Source organism: Neovison vison, chromosome 11 (genome assembly GCF_020171115.1).
Source record: "Neovison vison isolate M4711 chromosome 11, ASM_NN_V1, whole genome shotgun sequence".
Lineage (NCBI taxonomy): Eukaryota > Metazoa > Chordata > Mammalia > Carnivora > Mustelidae > Neogale > Neogale vison.
The window spans coordinates 12958118-12975150 of NC_058101.1; the positions used below are offsets into that span (position 1 = coordinate 12958118).

The 17033-nt window shown below is 37.1% G+C and overlaps 1 protein-coding gene across 2 annotated transcripts in view; it reads left to right on the plus strand.

Moving 5' to 3' along the window:
• Positions 1 to 3114: 3114 nt before the first annotated feature.
• LOC122889718 (transmembrane protease serine 11A-like) overlaps positions 3115 to 17033 on the plus strand; it is a 56311-nt gene continuing 42392 nt past the window's right edge. For both annotated transcript variants that reach the window (XM_044225085.1, XM_044225086.1), the window contains exon 1: positions 3115 to 3291. In XM_044225085.1, coding sequence (XP_044081020.1) covers positions 3281 to 3291 — 11 coding nt within the window. In that variant the 5' untranslated portion in view covers positions 3115 to 3280. The remainder of the gene's footprint in view (positions 3292 to 17033) is intronic.

Below are 17033 nucleotides of genomic sequence, written 5' to 3' on the forward strand. Positions count from 1 at the left end.
CTTATTGTATGGACTCTGAAAAACAGTCTGAGGGGTTTGAAGTGGTGGGGGGGTGGGAGGTTGGGATACCAGGTGGTGGGTATTATAGAGGGCACGGCTTGCATGGAGCACTGGGTGTGGTGAAAAAATAATGAATACTGTTTTTCTGAAAATAAATAAATTGGAAAATAAATAAATAAATATATAAAATTAAAAAATTAAAAAAAATTAAATATACCTTATTGTAATTGCATTTCCATCTCTAAAGTTAGAAAGCTATTTTTTACAACATTGAGTAGTACATAGAAAAATTTTTCAATCTGTCCCCAGTTTTCTCCTGAGGTAGTAAAAGTTTAAAATTTGCTATATCCTATTATATTGTTCTGTTTATACAGGTATAAAAAAAATACTTTATATAATGTAGTTTGATATACTTTATATAATATATACTTTATACATTACTTTATATAATATATATACTTTATATAAATATGTATTTTTTACTTTATATACTTTATATAATATATAATACTTTATATAATATTACAAAAAAGACATTATCTTATATGCAAACATACATATATACATACATGTATATGCACTACATGTATATATACATATATTCATTTCCTTAAAATATATATATATTTTTTTTATTTATATATATATATATATATATGGGCGCCTGGATGGTTCAGTGGGTTAAAGCTTCTTCCTTCGGTTCAAGTCATGATCCCAGGGTCCTGGGATTGAGCCCTGCCTAGGGCTCTCTGCTCCACAGGGAGCCTGCTTCCTCCTCTCTCTCTGACGGCCTCTCTGCCTACTTGTGATCACTGTCTGTCAAATAAATAAATAAAATCTTAAATATATATATATATAAAATACACACACACACAACTGTATACCATTTTTTGATATAGCGAACTACTGAGATCTATTTTTAAGGGCAAGCTTTGTGTCAAGAGCCATTCATATAGTAGATCTAATTGATAAAGATCAGAGCCTTTTAGAATCAGAGGCACCTGTGGGGGGAAATGCCATCTTCACCACCACATGCAGGTGTGTGATAAGGCAAATTAACTTAACATCTGTGAGCTTCCGTTTCTATTTCTGTAAAATGGATTAAATTTGTACCTCCAAAGGGCTGTTGTGACGTACTAAGCATTGATGATAATGTCTGGTCCTTGACAAGCACTATTTGCACTTATTATCGTCTCACTAAATGGTTTTTCTCTTTTGATTATATATAAACTAAGGCCCTGATATTAAAAGTTAATATTTTGGGGGTGCCTGGGTGGCTCAGTCAGTTGAGTGTCTGATTCTTCATCTCCGCGCAGGTCTTGATCCCAGGGTTGCGAGTTCAAGCACCGCGTTAGTATTTCTGTAGCGCTTCCACTGCACAAGGCCCTACTCTAAGCATTTTACATATATTGACACGTTTACATTTCAAAAACCCTTACAAGGTAGTCACTAGTATTATTCTATTTTGCAGACATAAAAACTGCTAAGATTTAAACCCCACCTCTGATTGTAGAGTCTGTACACTTAAAGCATTCTACAGTACTAAGATTATTTTTTTTAAGATTTTATTTATTTATTTGACAGAGAGCTACACAGCAAGAGAGGGAACACAAGCAGGGGGAGTGCGAGGGGGAGAAGCAGGCTTCCCGCCAAGCAGGGAGCCAGATACAGGGCTGGATCCCAAGACCCTGGGATCATGACCCAAGCCAAAGGCAGCCGCTTAACAACTGAGCCACCCCGGCGCCCCATTGAGTGTACTTTCCCTAAGCGTTAGAAACAATGACCACTGAAAATCTTCATTTAAAGTAGTATTTCCCTAGGTTGCCTGGGTCGCTCAGTCAGTTAAACCTCTGACTCCATCTCAACTCTGGTCCTGATGTCAGGGTCGTGAGTTCAAGCCTCTTAAATAAATAAATAAATAGAAATAAACTAGTGTTTTGCTTTAAATAGGTATCATTTGGTTGTAAGATTATAATCAAGGCTCAACACGAAATATATTCATACTGCATGTAGCTTTTAGAAAAATAAGGTAAATCTATATCTCTCAACATAGAAAGATCTTCAAAATATTAAGAGACAATAAACCAAATTTCCCAAGGCTGTATATAATATGATACTGTTTAATCAATATTCATAAGTTTTTCTATGGGTATATGTGTCTCTGTGTCTGTGTGTATGGAAATATTTAGTATATTTTATAAAAGATTTTATAAAAAGTTGGACCTTTGGGATGCCTGGATGGCTTAGCTAGTTAAGTGTCTGCCTTCGGCTCAGGTCATGATCCCAGGATCCTGGGATCGAGTGCCATATCAGGTTCCTTGCTCGGCAGGGAGCCTGCTTCTCCTTCTACCTGTGCCTCCCCCAGCTTTTGCCCCCCTCAGGAGGAGGAAAGGAACCATGATCAGGAAGAGGTCAGAGTTTCAGCTTCATCTTTAATGTTTCAGTGTTTACAATGAGCAGGTATTCATGTCTGATTGAAAACTTTTTTAAAGAATTATTTGTTTCCCAATCTTCTTTTTATTTTCTTCATTCTGATAAATGTCTCTCTCTTGCTTTCTCTCTCTCTCTCTCTCTCTCTCTCTATATATATATATATACACACATACACATATTGAAAGAAAATATACTTGTAATTTATATTACCTAAATATAAATGATAGCATGGGTATTTATTACATTAAATGATTTTGGAAAAAAAAATCTAGTTTGATATGATTTATTTTTGTGTACTCTCAGAAGCAGATATTTTTTAAAAGAAAAATGATTACATATATTAATAAATCCACTATAACCCTTTGATACATGGAGATAACTATTGTTCAACAAAAAATTAAAAGTATTTCTTGAATTATAATATGACTCTAGGTTTCAAGGCTACTTGGTTGCTTTTATTAAGAGCTTTTACATGAAGGTTTCTTTAAGGTATTTGTATATTTACCAATAATCTTCTTTAAACTCTTAATCCTAGCGCATTCCTAAGGTATTTCTCACTCAAATCCTTGCAACCAGTTTCTTTTCCTGTAACAAAATTAGTCAATACCAAAAAATATGTTGCTTTCTTGTTGGGACTATGCTATCTCTGGGCTGTTTTCTTCAAGCCATTCTATGGGTTGAGGCTTCTCTGTTCAGACTTGTCTAACTAGTTTCATTTCAACTATTTGTAATTTGTTTTAATATCTTTCAGCCATAGACCTCTAATACATCTAGGATGGCATGCAGTTGATTAGAAAGTCCAGCCCAGGGGCTGCAGACCTTCACGATCGTGTTCTTCCTCCTGCAGATGATGTATCCGTAAGTTCAGTTTTGTTTAGCAAACGGCTGTTTGCTCTACTTTCTGTCAGTGGCTGGATTCTCAGTAGGTCAGAGCATTGCCTGTAAAGTGTCCTGAACATATTCAATCTGATGGATCTTGTGAGATTTCTGGAATTATTACAGCAGCTGCATTAATTAAACTCTGTAGTTGAAATCATTATTTTTGTTTTAAAAATCCTTCCTACCATTATTTCATGTTGTCAAGTTCAACAGCTGGGATTTTAGAAGTTATTGAAACACTGTATTATCTTGTGCTCTGATTAATTCTGGTTTTGGGATGTTGGGGAAGGTGTTCATTTGTTTTAAGGAAAGTCTCCTTTAAAGAATCTGACTGAACTTAGCTTCTGTAGAGTTTCTCTTTTGCTGCTTTTCTTCATGCCTTGTAGTCAGTCCTGGGAACTAATGTGGATTGGAAGGTCCATAATTGCAGAGACACCTGCCTTCCTCATAGAAATCCCAGGACTCCATACATTTTTGTTAAACAAATGAATGAGTACAAAAATGTAAATGTATAGCATAATATTTTGCTAGAAAAAATGACTATTAAAAATGAATATTGAAAGTCATTGAATTAAAAAATGCTATTTCATGCTTATGGAAGTCATGATATTGTAAAGCTGTAGTTCCCCAAATTATTCTTTTAAAAATATCAAGGTCTCATGATTATAGACACAGAAAGTCCTCTTTTCTAATGAATATTTGTGTGTTTATAGAAATGTTTTCAGTTTGGGATCTGTGGGTGGCTCAGTAAGTTAAGCATCTGCCTTCTGCTCGGGTAATGACGCCACGGTGCTGGGATCGAGTCTTGTATTGGGTTCCCTGCTCGTCAGGGAGCCTGCTTGCTCCCCCTGCTTGTTCTCTCTCTTTCTTTCTCTGATAAATAAATGTTTTGATCTTATCTGAAAAAAAGAAATGTTTTCAGTTTAAGGGAAACAATTTGAGGAGTAATATTGGGGGTCAGGGCTATTGTTCAGGGTATCCACGACACTTGGTAAAGAAACACAGAAGTGGGAAACACTGAAGGTATATGGTTTCTTTTTTTTTTTTTTAAAGATTTTATTTATTTATTTGACAGACAGAGATCACAAGCAGGCAGAGAGGCAGGCAGAGAGAGAGGAGGAAGCAGGCTCCCTGCTGAGCAGAGAGCCCGATGCGGGCCTCGATCCCAGGACCCTGAGATCATGACCTGAGCCGAAGGCAGCGGCTTAACCCACTGAGCCACCCAGGCGCCCGGTATATGGTTTCTTTAGGGTGACTTCAGAGAACACTCATCCAGGATTTGCAGGAGATAGCAGGTCACACTAATAGGAAGGCTTAAGGATCAGAAAACAGCAAATGTTTAATAATTACTATGACACCCTCTGTTTTACCTACAGTATTTCTACAACATATTTTACCGCCACGCTCACCATTTTTCTCTACTAAAAAGAAATACATGGTGTAAGCCTTCTCAAAATGTATTTGATTCATGTCTTCACTCTTCCTGCTACATTGAACCTTGGATCTCTTCTCTGTGAGTTTCAGGACACCACTACATTTCAGAGATAGTCCTTAGTGTTCAGACTTTGCTGTCAATAGCCGTTTGCATTTGCTTTTAGCAGTATACATACCACTACCCTTTCCTATAAGTTAATTAATTGGGTGATTTATTCTTTTAAAATCTCAATTATTTCCCATTATATAAGAGATAAAATACCAAAGGACTTCATCTGAGATTGCTATCCTATTCCCAGAGGTCTGGCATCATTCTCTTCCTACGTCTCATTTTTTCCAGCATTGTTTATCAATAAATGCAAAAATTAGGTTCCTCTTCTTTATTATCATCCTCTAGAGAAGAAGATAGTCCTGGGAAAACCTTTACAAATATTGATAATTTAAATTTTAATTTCATTTTGAAAACTCATTTCAATCAACTTGTTAATTTGCCAAGTTTATTCTCTAATTTATTCAAAAAACTCTATCTTCAGGGTTAAAACCAAATTAACAAAGTAATAGCTCCATGTTACTTTCTGATCATTCAATTTTATATAAATTATCAACTAAACTTTATTATTTGGCTCATTTTCAACAAACTCATAATGCCATAGACATGCTACATATTAGCTTATTTAATTCTTACAACAATCCTATGATTAGGTGCCATTACTATCCCCACTGTATAGACGAAAATGTAACTGGCCCTACATCACAGCTGAGGAGTGAAAGAGTAAGGATTTGTGGCAGTCCAGATCCAGAATCTGAGCTTAACTATTAGGATATCCTGCTTTTTCTTCTTTTTAATAATTCTCAAGAGAAATAACTTTTTGTTCTTAATGTAAAAACTGAGTAAAAGATTCATAGTGCTAAGAAAGATTCACTCCATAAGGCTTTGTACATAATCAATACATTGAAATATATATTCATATCAGTGAGAGTTAAAGGCTATTTATAGCATCTTCTTTGTTCTGCTTTCCCCCCTTTCCAACTGTGTGGCATACCAGGAATAATATACTTGTTGCTAAAGTAGGCAGGCTGGCAGATATGTTTATAGAGTACTTGGAAACCCAGATGTTAGGAGTTTATGGTCAGATAAGCATCTGAATCCTTACCGGGTGGTGGCTAATTTTTAATTATTATAATAACATCTGTCATCTATTATCTATTTACAAAATGTGAATCGTTTTCCATATATTATTTACAATCCTCATTTGAGGATTATATATATATTATATATCACATATATTTATGTGTATATAATATGTATATTAATATATGATATTTTAACATATATATTTAATATATATTATATATTCAAATAAGGTAATAGCTATTACCCTATTTTAAAGAAAAAGAAAGTTGCCCCAGATCATGGTTACTGACTTTGACTCTATCCACACCATCCTATCCCCAATACATTCACAGTTGGGCCTGTGAAACATCTTGAGCGCTGCCAACAGACTGAGCCGCTGCGGGTATAAAAGTAAGCAATGTTTGAATGGTATACTACTAAAGGCTTTCACGTTCATTATCATCACGGTCTGGTTACAAATGGGACAGAGGGCCTTGATGTCAAAGTCGTCAGGTCTTCCTTTCCCTTAGCTCTGCTACCTGTGTTGCTTTGCCTCTCTAATTTCCTCTTGACTGAGCTGGGGAAAAGGTGTTAAGGCCCACTCCAAAAAGCTGCAACAACTATCAAAGCAGATAACTACCATGAGCCCTCCTGACCGGAGTAGGAATTTGATGTGTGCTAGAGTACTTCATTTACTCACTTTATTTCCTCACATCTCTGGGTAGTATTTACTATCACCACTTTGCAAGCAGAAAAACTGAAATTCAGAGAGGTTTCATAAACTTCTCAAGATACATGTCAAAGAATTATAAGCAGGGACTAAACCCCAAATCTTCTAACCCTAAATGGTAGAGCATATCCATAATACCAGGATGCTTGGAGAGGATTTGTCTAAGCAGGTGAAGACTTAGAGCAATTTTTTTTTTCATTTTTCTCAAAGGAAAATTCCCTGTGTTTTCCTTTACTGAACTACTAAACTCCTTTCCTATGCCACTGCCACACTCACAACACTTCTGACTCCAGCGAGGTGGGGTTTTTCTCCAAGAAACTCTCCAGTTCAATTCTGGCATGAATGGAGTTAGCACAGACCCCACAGGTTAAGGGCTCAGTCCCATAAGACTACCCCTGCCCCCACTGCAGACAGAAATCACAAACCCAGGTTGTTTTAACCTGAGTACCTGACAACTGCATATAAATTGGATCTTTCCACAATCCCCTCCTCTGGTTTGATTTATATGCCAGGATATCTCACAGAACTCAAGAAAATAGTTTACCTACTAGATTATCAGTTTATTCTAAAGGCTATTAAAGGATATATATAAGCAGCCAAATAATGAGGTCCAGAAGGGTCCCCAGTGCAGGAGATTTTGTCTGTGTAGAACTGGGTTTCACCACCCTCCCAGCACATATTAACCCAGAAGCTCTCCAAACCCCGTACTATTGGACTTTTTATAGAGGCTTCATCACATAGGCAGGATCAATTACTAACTCAGTCTTCAGGCCCTCTCTCCTTCCCAGAGAGGATTTTGGCAGGTAGAAGGCTTTTTTTTTGTTATTTAAATTATTGTTAGTTAACATATGCTGTAATACTAGTTTTAGGAGTGGAATTTAGTGATTTGTCACTTACATATAACACCCAGCACTCAACACAAGTTCCCTCCTTTAATACCCAGTCACCTACTTAACCCATCTCCCATCCACTTCCCTCCATCAGCCCTCATTTTGTTCTCTGTAGTTAAGAGTTGCTTATGGATTACCTTCTTTTTTTTTTTTACCCTCCTTCCACTATCTTCACTTGTTTTGTTGTTTAAATTCCACATGAGTGAAGCCATACAGTATTTGTCTTTCTCTGACTTATTTCACTTAGCATGATACACTCTAGCTCCATCCACCTTGTTACAAATGACAAGACTTCATTCCTTTTGATGGCTGAGTAATATTCCATTGTGTATATATACCACATTGTCTTTATCGATTCATTGGTCAATGTACATTTGGGCTCTTTCCATAGTTTGGCTATTGTTGATAATGCTGCTATAAACCTCAGGGTGCATGTGCCCCTTTGAATCAGTATTTTTGTATCTTTTGGATAAATACCCAGTAGTGCAATTGCTAGGTGGTAAAGTAGCTCTGTTTTTAACTTTCTGAGGAAACCCCAAACTGTTTTCCAGAGTGGCTGCACCAGTTGTCATTCCCATCAACAGTATAATTCAGTTCCTCTTTCTCCGCATCGTCACCAACACCTGTTATTGCCTGTGTTGCTCATTTTAGCCATTCTGACTGGTGTGAGGTGATATCTCACGTAGTTTTGATTTGTATTTCCCTGATGATGAGCAATGTTGAGCATCTTTTCATGTGTCTGTTAGCCATCTGTATGTCTGCTTCAGAAAAAATGTCTATTCATGTCTTCTGCCCATTTCTTAACTGGATATTGGTTTGGGGGCATTTAGCTTGGTAAGTTCTTTACAGATTTTAGATACTAGCCCTTTACCTGATTAAGACATTTGCAAGTATCTTTTCTCATTCTGTAGGTTGCCTTTTAGTCTTGTTGACTGTTTCCTTCACTGTGCAAAAGCTTTTTGTCTAGGTGAAGTCCCAATAGTTGATATTTGCTTTTGTCTCCCTTGCCTCTGGAGATGTGTCTAGTAAGAAAGTGGTATGGCTAAGGTCAAAGAAGTTCCTGCCTCTGTTCTCCTCTAGGATTTTGTTAGATTCCTATCTTACATTTAGGTCTTCAATACATTTTGAATTTATTTTTGTGTATGGTGTAAGAGAGTGGCCCAGTTTTATTCTTCTGCATGTGACTGTCTAATTTTCCCAACACTGTTTTTTGAAGAGACTCAAAAAAATTTTTCCACTGGATAGTCTTTCTTGCTTTGACAAAGATTAGTTACCATACTGTTGTGGGTCCATTTATGACTTCTCTTTTCTGTGTCTGTGTCTAGGTCCTCTATTGATCTCTGTGTCCGTTTTTATGCCAGTACCATACTGTCTTGATAACTGCAGCTTTGTAATACAGCTTGAAGTCCAGAATTGTGATACTTCCAACTTTGGTTTTCCTTATCAACATTACTTTGGCTATTGTGGTTCCATATAAATTTTAAATTTGTTTGTTCCAACTCTGTGAAAAATGCTGGTGTTATTTTGATAGGGATTGCACTGAATGTGTAAATTGCTTTGGCTAATCCCTATTTGATAGGGATTGCACTGAATGTGTAATTGCTTAGACATTTTAACAATATTTTTCTTCTAATCCATGAGCATGGAATGTTTTTCCATTTCTTTGTGTGTCATTTTTAATTTCTTTCATAAATGTTCCATAGTTTTCAAATCCAGATCTTTTACCTCTTTGGTTAGGTTTATTCCCAGGTCTCTTATGAGTTTTGTTGCAATTGTAAATGTGATCAAGTCCTTGATTTATTTTCTACTGATTCATTACTGGTGTATAGAAATGCAATAGATTTATCTACATGGATTTTGTATCCTGCAACTTTGCTGAATTTGCTAGCAATTTTTTTGGTGGAGTCTTTGGGCTCTCTACATAGAATATCATGTCATCTGCAAATAGTGAAAGTTTGACTTTTTCCTTGCCAATTTGGATTCCTTTTATTTTTTTGTTGTCTGATTGCTGTGGCTAGGACTTCCATTACTATGTTAAATAATAATGGTGAGAGAGGACATCCCTGCCTTATTCCTGACTACAGAAGCAAAGCTCTAAGTTTTTCCCCATTGAGAATGATATCAGCTGTGGGTCTTTCATGTCTGGCCTTTCTCATGTTGAGGTATATTCCATCTACCCCTTCTTTGTTGAGGGTTTTTATCAAGAATGGATGCTGTATCTTGTCAAATGATTTTTCTGCATCTATTGAGAGGATCATGTGATTCTTATTCTTTCTTTTATTAACGTCATGTTTCACATTGATTTATTTGCAAAGATTGAACCACACTTGCAGCCCAGAAATAACTTCTACTTGATCACAGTGAATAATTCTTTTAATGTACTGTTGGATTAGATTTGCTAGTATCTTGTTAAGAACACTCGCATCCATGTTCATCAGGGATGTTGGTCTGTAATTCTCCTTTCTAATGGAGTCTTTGTCTGGCTTTGGAATCAAGGTAATGCTGGCCTCATAAAATGACTTTTCCTTCCATTTCTGTTTTTTGGAACAACTTGAAAAGAATAGGTATTAATTCTTCTTTAAGTGTCTGTAGAATTCCCCTGGGAAGCCATCTGTCCCTGACTTTTGTTTGTTGGGAGATTGATACTGATCCAATTTCTTTGCTGGTTACGGGTCTATTCAAATTTTCTATTTCTTCCTGTTTCAGTTTTGGGAGTTTGTATGTTTATATGAACTTGCCCATTTCTTCCAAATCGCCCAATTAGATGGCATATAATTTTTATAATATCTTCTTACAGATTGTTTGTATTTCTGTGGTTTGTTGTGTTCTCTCCTCTTCCATTCATGATTTTATTTATTGGGTCCTTCCTCTTTTTCTTTTTGATAAGCCTGGCTAGGGTTTGTCAATTTTATTAATTCTTTCAAAGAACCAACTTTAATTGATCTGTTCTGTTTTTTCTTTCTATATCATTTATTTCTGCTCTAATCTTTATTATTTCCCTTCTGTTAGATTTAGGCTTTATTTGCTGTTTCTTTTCTAGCTCCTTTAGGTATAAGTTTAGGTTGTGTATTTGAGACTCTTCTTGCTTCTTGAGGTAGATCTATATTGTTATATACTTTGCATCTCTCTTATGACTGCTTTTGCTGCATCCAAAAGGGTTTGAACTTTGTGATTTCATTTTCATTTGCTTTCATGTATTTTTTTTATAACTTCTTTAATTTCCTGGTGAATCCCATTCATTCTTCAGTAGGAAGAATGAATTCTTCTAGGAAGAGGTTCTACTAGTAGGAAGAGGTTCTTTAACCTCCATGTATTTGTAGCCTTTCCAAATTTTCTCTTGTGGTTGACTTTAAGTTTCAAAGCATTGTAGTCTGGGGCGCCTGGGTGGCTCAGTGGGTTAAGCCGCTGCCTTCGGCTCAGGTCATGATCTCAGGGTCCTGGGATCGAGGCCCGCATCGGGCTCTCTGCTCAGCAGGGAGCCTGCTTCCTCCTCTCTCTCTGCCTGCCTCTCTGCCTGCTTGTGATCTCTCTCTGTCAAATAAATAAATAAAATCTTAAAAAAAAAAAAAAGCATTGTAGTCTGAAAATATATTTGGTATGATCTCAATCTTTTTTCTACCTTTGAAGCCTATATGTGATCTATTCTGGAGAATAATCCATGTGCACTCAAAAAGAATGTTTATTCTGCTGTGTTAGGGTGAAATGTTCTAAATATACCTGTTAAGCCCATTTGGTCCAGTGTGTCATTCAAAGCCATTGGTTTTCTGTTAATTTCTTTCTTACGTGATTTGACCATTGGTTTAAATGGGGTACTAAAGTCCCCTACAAAGAATTTCTTTATGTTTATTATTAATTGATTTATAAATTTGGGTGCTTCCAAGTGGGGGCATAAATATTTGACAATTGTTAGATCTTTGTTCATGTTGCATAGACCCTTTTATTATGATACAATGCTCTTCATCTCTTCTTGTAGACTTTGGTTTAAAAATCTAGTTTGTCTGATATAAGTGTGGCTACTCTATTTTCTTTTGATATCCATTAGCATGATAAATCATTCTCCATCCCCTTACTTTCAAAGTCTTTAGGTCTAAAATGAATCTCTATTAGGAAGCATATTGGTGGGTCTTGTTTTTTTGTGTTTTTTTTTTTTTCAATTCATTCTGATACACTATGTCTTGATTGGAGCATTTAGTCCATTTACATTCAGAGTGATTATTGATAGATATGAATTTCGTGCCATTATATTACCTGTAAAGTTAGTGTTTCTGGAGATTTCTCTGTTCCTTTCTAGTCTTTGTTGCTTTCAGTCTTTATTTCCACTCAGAGTCCCCTTTAATATTTCTTGCAGGGCTAGTTTAGTAGTCACAAACTCCTTTGGTTTCTGTTTGTCTGGGAAACTCTTTATCTCTCCTATTCTGAATGACAGCCTTACTGGGTAAAGTATTCTGGCTGCATATTTTTCCAATTCATCACATTGAATAGATCAAGACATTCTTCTCCCTGCTTAGTTTCTGTGGATAGATCTGCTGCTAACCTTATTTGTCTTCCCTTTTAGGTTAGGAATTTCTTTTCCCTTTCTGCTTTCAGGATTCTTCCTTTATCTCTGTATTTTGCAAATTGTACTATGATGTGACTTGGTGTCAGCCTGCTTTTATTGATTTTAATAGGAGTTCTCTGTATCTTCTGGTTTGGTTTTCTCTTTCCTTCTCCTGATTAAGGAAGTTTTCAGCTATTATTTGCTCAAGTAAACCTTCTGTCCCTTTTTCCCTCTCTACTTCTGGGATCCTATGATACACATGTTATTACACTTTATGGAGTCCCTGGGTTCCCTAAATCTATCTTCATGATCCAGTATTTTCCTTTCCCTCTTCTTTTCAGCTTCATTGTTTTCCATAATTTTATTTTCTATATCAGTTATTTGTTTCCCTGTTTCTTTTATCATTGTGGTTATTACATCCAGTTGGCTTTGCATCTCAGTTAAACCACTTTTTATTTCAGCCTGACTAATTTTTAAGTCTTTTATCTCTGTGGTAAGGGACTCCTGGTGTCTTCTGTGCTTTTCTCTTATGATTGTTGTTTTAGATCCTGGTTCAGGCATATTACTTTTACCTGCATTGATTAGCACACTGGCTGTGAACTCTTCTTGTTCTTTCTTTTGAGATGAATTCCTCTACTGTGGCATTTTGTCTAGGTCTGTGTCTTCTGTATATCAGGAAACCTTATGTTTCCTGCTCCTGAGAGTAATGACTATATTAAGAAGAGGTCATATACTGTCCAGGGCCTGGAGTGTCAGGAGGTATTTCTGGTATATGCTAGGTGCACTCTGCCTTTGTGTTTTGGCTGCTCTTTCCCTTAGGTAAGGCCTCTGCAGAGTTTCTCTTTCTGCTTGAGGAGTGTTTGGACCTTGTCCACTGTGGCAAGTTTTAACTAGGTGTGTTTTGGTCTGCTTGTTAAAAGAGGCTAGATCCTATTTCCCCGAGAGCTGAAGCTTTGCAGCACTCTATAGACAGTAGTCTTGGTGGTTGTGGGAGGAGGAGGGGTTTGATGTGCCGGCCTTTTGCAGGAGGGGCCTGTGATGACATGACACTCAGGCACACTTGTCCTAGCTCAGAGTGTAGGGGCATCGGGTTTGGTGTAAGTAGCTCAAGCCTCCACTGTGGGTGCTATGCTGTTCACTGAAGTCTTTCCATGTTGAGGGGTGGGGGGATGGCATCAGCCTTCTCTCTAATACCCAGAACGGGGAGTTTGTGCCTGCTACTGTTCAGGAAGTCTTCACTGAAGAATGAACAATCTCCCCTTTGGTGTCCCCAGAAACCCTCAGATCTTTACTTTCACCCTGTTTGTGTCTGAGCTCTCTGCCCAGCTGGCAGCCCAGTGCTCCGGGCATTGTCTTTCAGGCACACCAGCTGGGTGTCAAAACTCCAAATTCAATGGACCCAATGTGGCAGGGACCTGAACTGATCCTCTGGGAAAGGGTGTTGCTTTACTGTGGCTGGTGTTGGTTTGTCCCAGAAGGGCAATCACAAGAACGGGCAGGGGTTTGGAATTTATGGTGAAATGCAGCAAAAAGCCAGTGTCCAGATTAGCTGCCCTCAGCAGGCATCTCTGCTCATATGCTAATGAACAGGGCAGCTCAGTGGTGACTGTCAGCTCTTTTGTCCCTTGAAAAGCAGTGCCACCTCTCACCACTCTAAGAAGGGTGACTATCTCTCCCACTGCCACCCAGGAGATCCTCAGAGCATGCTGTCTGCTCGCAGGCCTCTCCTCTCCTTCTCCACAGAAGCAGATGCCCACCCAACTCCACTCAGTGATGGCCTGGACTTTGAACACTTCAGTTTGAGCTCCACTGCTTGTAAAAACTTGCAATAATTAACACTTCTTGTTTTCCCAGTCAGTGGTTTGGGGGAATTGTTTTATGCAATGCCCTGTGCTCTGTTTTCCCCATGCTTTTCTCTCTCTCATCTCTCCCTGATAAGGACTCCCTCCTCTCCACAAGACCAGTGATTCTTTTCTCCCCCAAATCACATCTCTGCATCTTCTGCCTTCCATGATGTGGCCTCTGTTTTCCCTCCAGTTTGTTCTCTCAGTCCTCAGATTGATTTCCTGGGTGTTCAAAATGATTTGATATTTATCTAGTTGTGTTTGAGGGACAATGCAAGTATAACATTTTCCAACTACTCCACATCTTAACTCCTCTTCCTTGTTTCTTTTTTTATTTTCCCAATAAGCATTCCATGAACATCACAGTGGTATAAATACATCTAGAGCTCTGTTTCTAAGCTGCTCTGTGGTACATCAGAATCACACAAGATATTAGTAGATATGATTTTTTAAGGACATTTGAAAATCTTTTATTTCAGTCCAATTTGATAAATAGCATTCAAGTATTTACTAAGAGTCAGCTGATGTATGAGGCACTGGAGTTGTATCAGTGAACAGAATAGAATATATACAAACCCAAGATAGAAATTCTTCTCACCTTTACCTCCATTTAAAACCAGATTCTGAGACATCTAGAAGGGAGGATCCTATCTTATTTAACCCATTTTTTCCAAACCTACTTAACTATGGGAGACCCCCTTTTTCTCACTCCCTGGGAACATTTCTGAAGAAATGCCCAATGCTATAGAAGACTTTTTCACTACCTTCAAGATCTTACACACTTTAGAGTAAGAGGATATTTGTATACATAATATCTCAATCAATAAAACATACAGAGAATTTGTGGTAGCATAAAAAAAAGTGTCAAATTAAATTAAAACTTCACAGTTTATAGGTAACCCCAAATATGGTCAACATTCCATCAATCCCTTCCCTCTTTTTTCCCCACCTCCAAATAATCTCTGCTTACTGTTATAGGAGGCTTTTTGGAGAGGGAAACAAGGGAATCCTAACTTTTTTAAAGGTTATCAGAATCTAAAGCCAGTAGAAAGGAAAATGATATGAAAGCAAAAATAAATTTAAGCCTTAACTGCAATGAAGATGGGTGACCGGTAGATCAAATAAACTCTACTTTCACTTCATAAGACTCTTCATTTGCCTTTTATGCTACTTGAAATACCACATGTTATTCATTTGAATTTATAGGAAGCCTATTCTGAAAAATATAAAAATCCATCTCAAAAAGAAATTTTATAATGCAGAGAAAAATGGGCCTTTGAATCACAGAGGCCAATTGGGTTTTAGTTCTGCATACTAGCTATGTGAATTGAGCAAGTTATTTACTAGAAAAATGAAGATAAATAATTCTACTGACAAGAGTGTGTGGAAGATGAAGTGTGACAATATGCCAATATCTCCTGCAAAGTCAGCACTTTCTACATAGCAGCTCTTGTTTCCACTTTAGTATTAAAGGGTCATTCCAAAATAGCCACCGCAGAAGACAGTTTGGAGGTTCCTCAAAAAGTTAAAAACGGAAGCATCCATAATTACACTATGGGTTATTTACCCAGAAAATACAAAAACACTAAATTCAAAACGACACATGCCCCTCATGTTTTATTTTAACATCATTTATAATAGACAAATTATGGAAGCAAGCCAAGTGTCCATCAACAGATGAATGGATTAAAGAAGAGGTGGTATGTGTGTGTGTATGTGTATAATGGTTTATTATGTTGGAATATATATATATTATATGTATAAACATATATATGTATTATTATATATGTTCCATATATAATATTATACGATGGGATATTACTCAGCCATAAAAAATAAAGAAATTTTGCCATTAGCAATGACATGGATGGAGCCACAGAGAATAATACTAAGCAAAATAAGTCAGAAAAAGACAAATACCATATGATTTCACTCATATGTGGAATTTAAGAAACAAAACAAAAAAGGGGAAGAAAGAGAGAGAGAGAGACAAACCAAGAAACAGACTATTAACTGTAGAGAACAAAGGTGCTCACCAGAGGGGAGGTGGGTGGGGGGATGAGTGAAATAGGTGAAGGGGGTTAAGAAGAGCACAGAGTAATGTACAGAAGTGCTGAATCACTATATTGTACTTGAAACTAATACACCACTGTATGCTAACTATACTGGAATTAAAATAAAACACAATAAAAAAATAAAATAAAATAGAATAAAACAGTACCAGAGGAATAAGATATTCACATATCAATGTATATTAGGTCACCACGAAAGGTTGCTCTTCTGTAGCAAATGTCTGACTTCAGTGGCTCAAAGGGAATGACAATTTTCGCTGGTAGGAAAATTTGGCCTTTTGTTTCTAGAACTTTCCTCCAGGGATGGGCCCTATGCTAGAAAAAGGTGAGCAAAGTTTTCTGCAGCAAAGGGCTTCTAGGAATTTAGTGCACTTAGCACCTTTGTTCAGTTGTATTAGGAGTTAAAGTAGTCTTATAAGTGGCCTGGGAAACTAACCAATGGAGGTAAACCATGAGAGACTCTGGGTCCCGGGAAATAAATGACGATTACAGAAAGGAGGGGGTTGGGGGTATGGGGTAACCAGGTGATGGGTATTAAGGACAGCATGTGTGATAATGAGTACTAGGTGTTACACGCAACTAATGAATCATCGAACAGTACATCAAAAACCAATAATGTACTATATGTTGACTAATTGAACACAATAAATACAAAAACAAAAAATAAGATTAAAAGTGAAAAAATAAATTAGATCGTATATTCAAACTTCAAGAAACTGTCTTTATGAAGATTTGTAAGAACATAATCTGTCTGTAAATTGGCGTTTGCATAATAATCACATGAATTTTCCTTTGTACAATGTTAACATTTATCTACAAGAAAGCAGAAGACTAATCTTGAAAATGGAAATATTTAGAGCTTACAGATAAAATGATAAAGGGCAGGATGCCTGGGTGGCTCAGTGGGTTAAAGCCTCTGCCTTCGGCTCGGGTCATGATCCCAGGATCCTGGGATGGAGTCCCACATCGGGCTTTCTGCTCAGTGGCGAGCCTGCTTCCTCCTCTCTCTCTGCCTGCCTCTCTGCCTACTTGTGATCTCTGTCTCTGTCGAAACAATCAATAAATAAAATCTTAAAAAAAATGATAAAGGGCATGTGGTT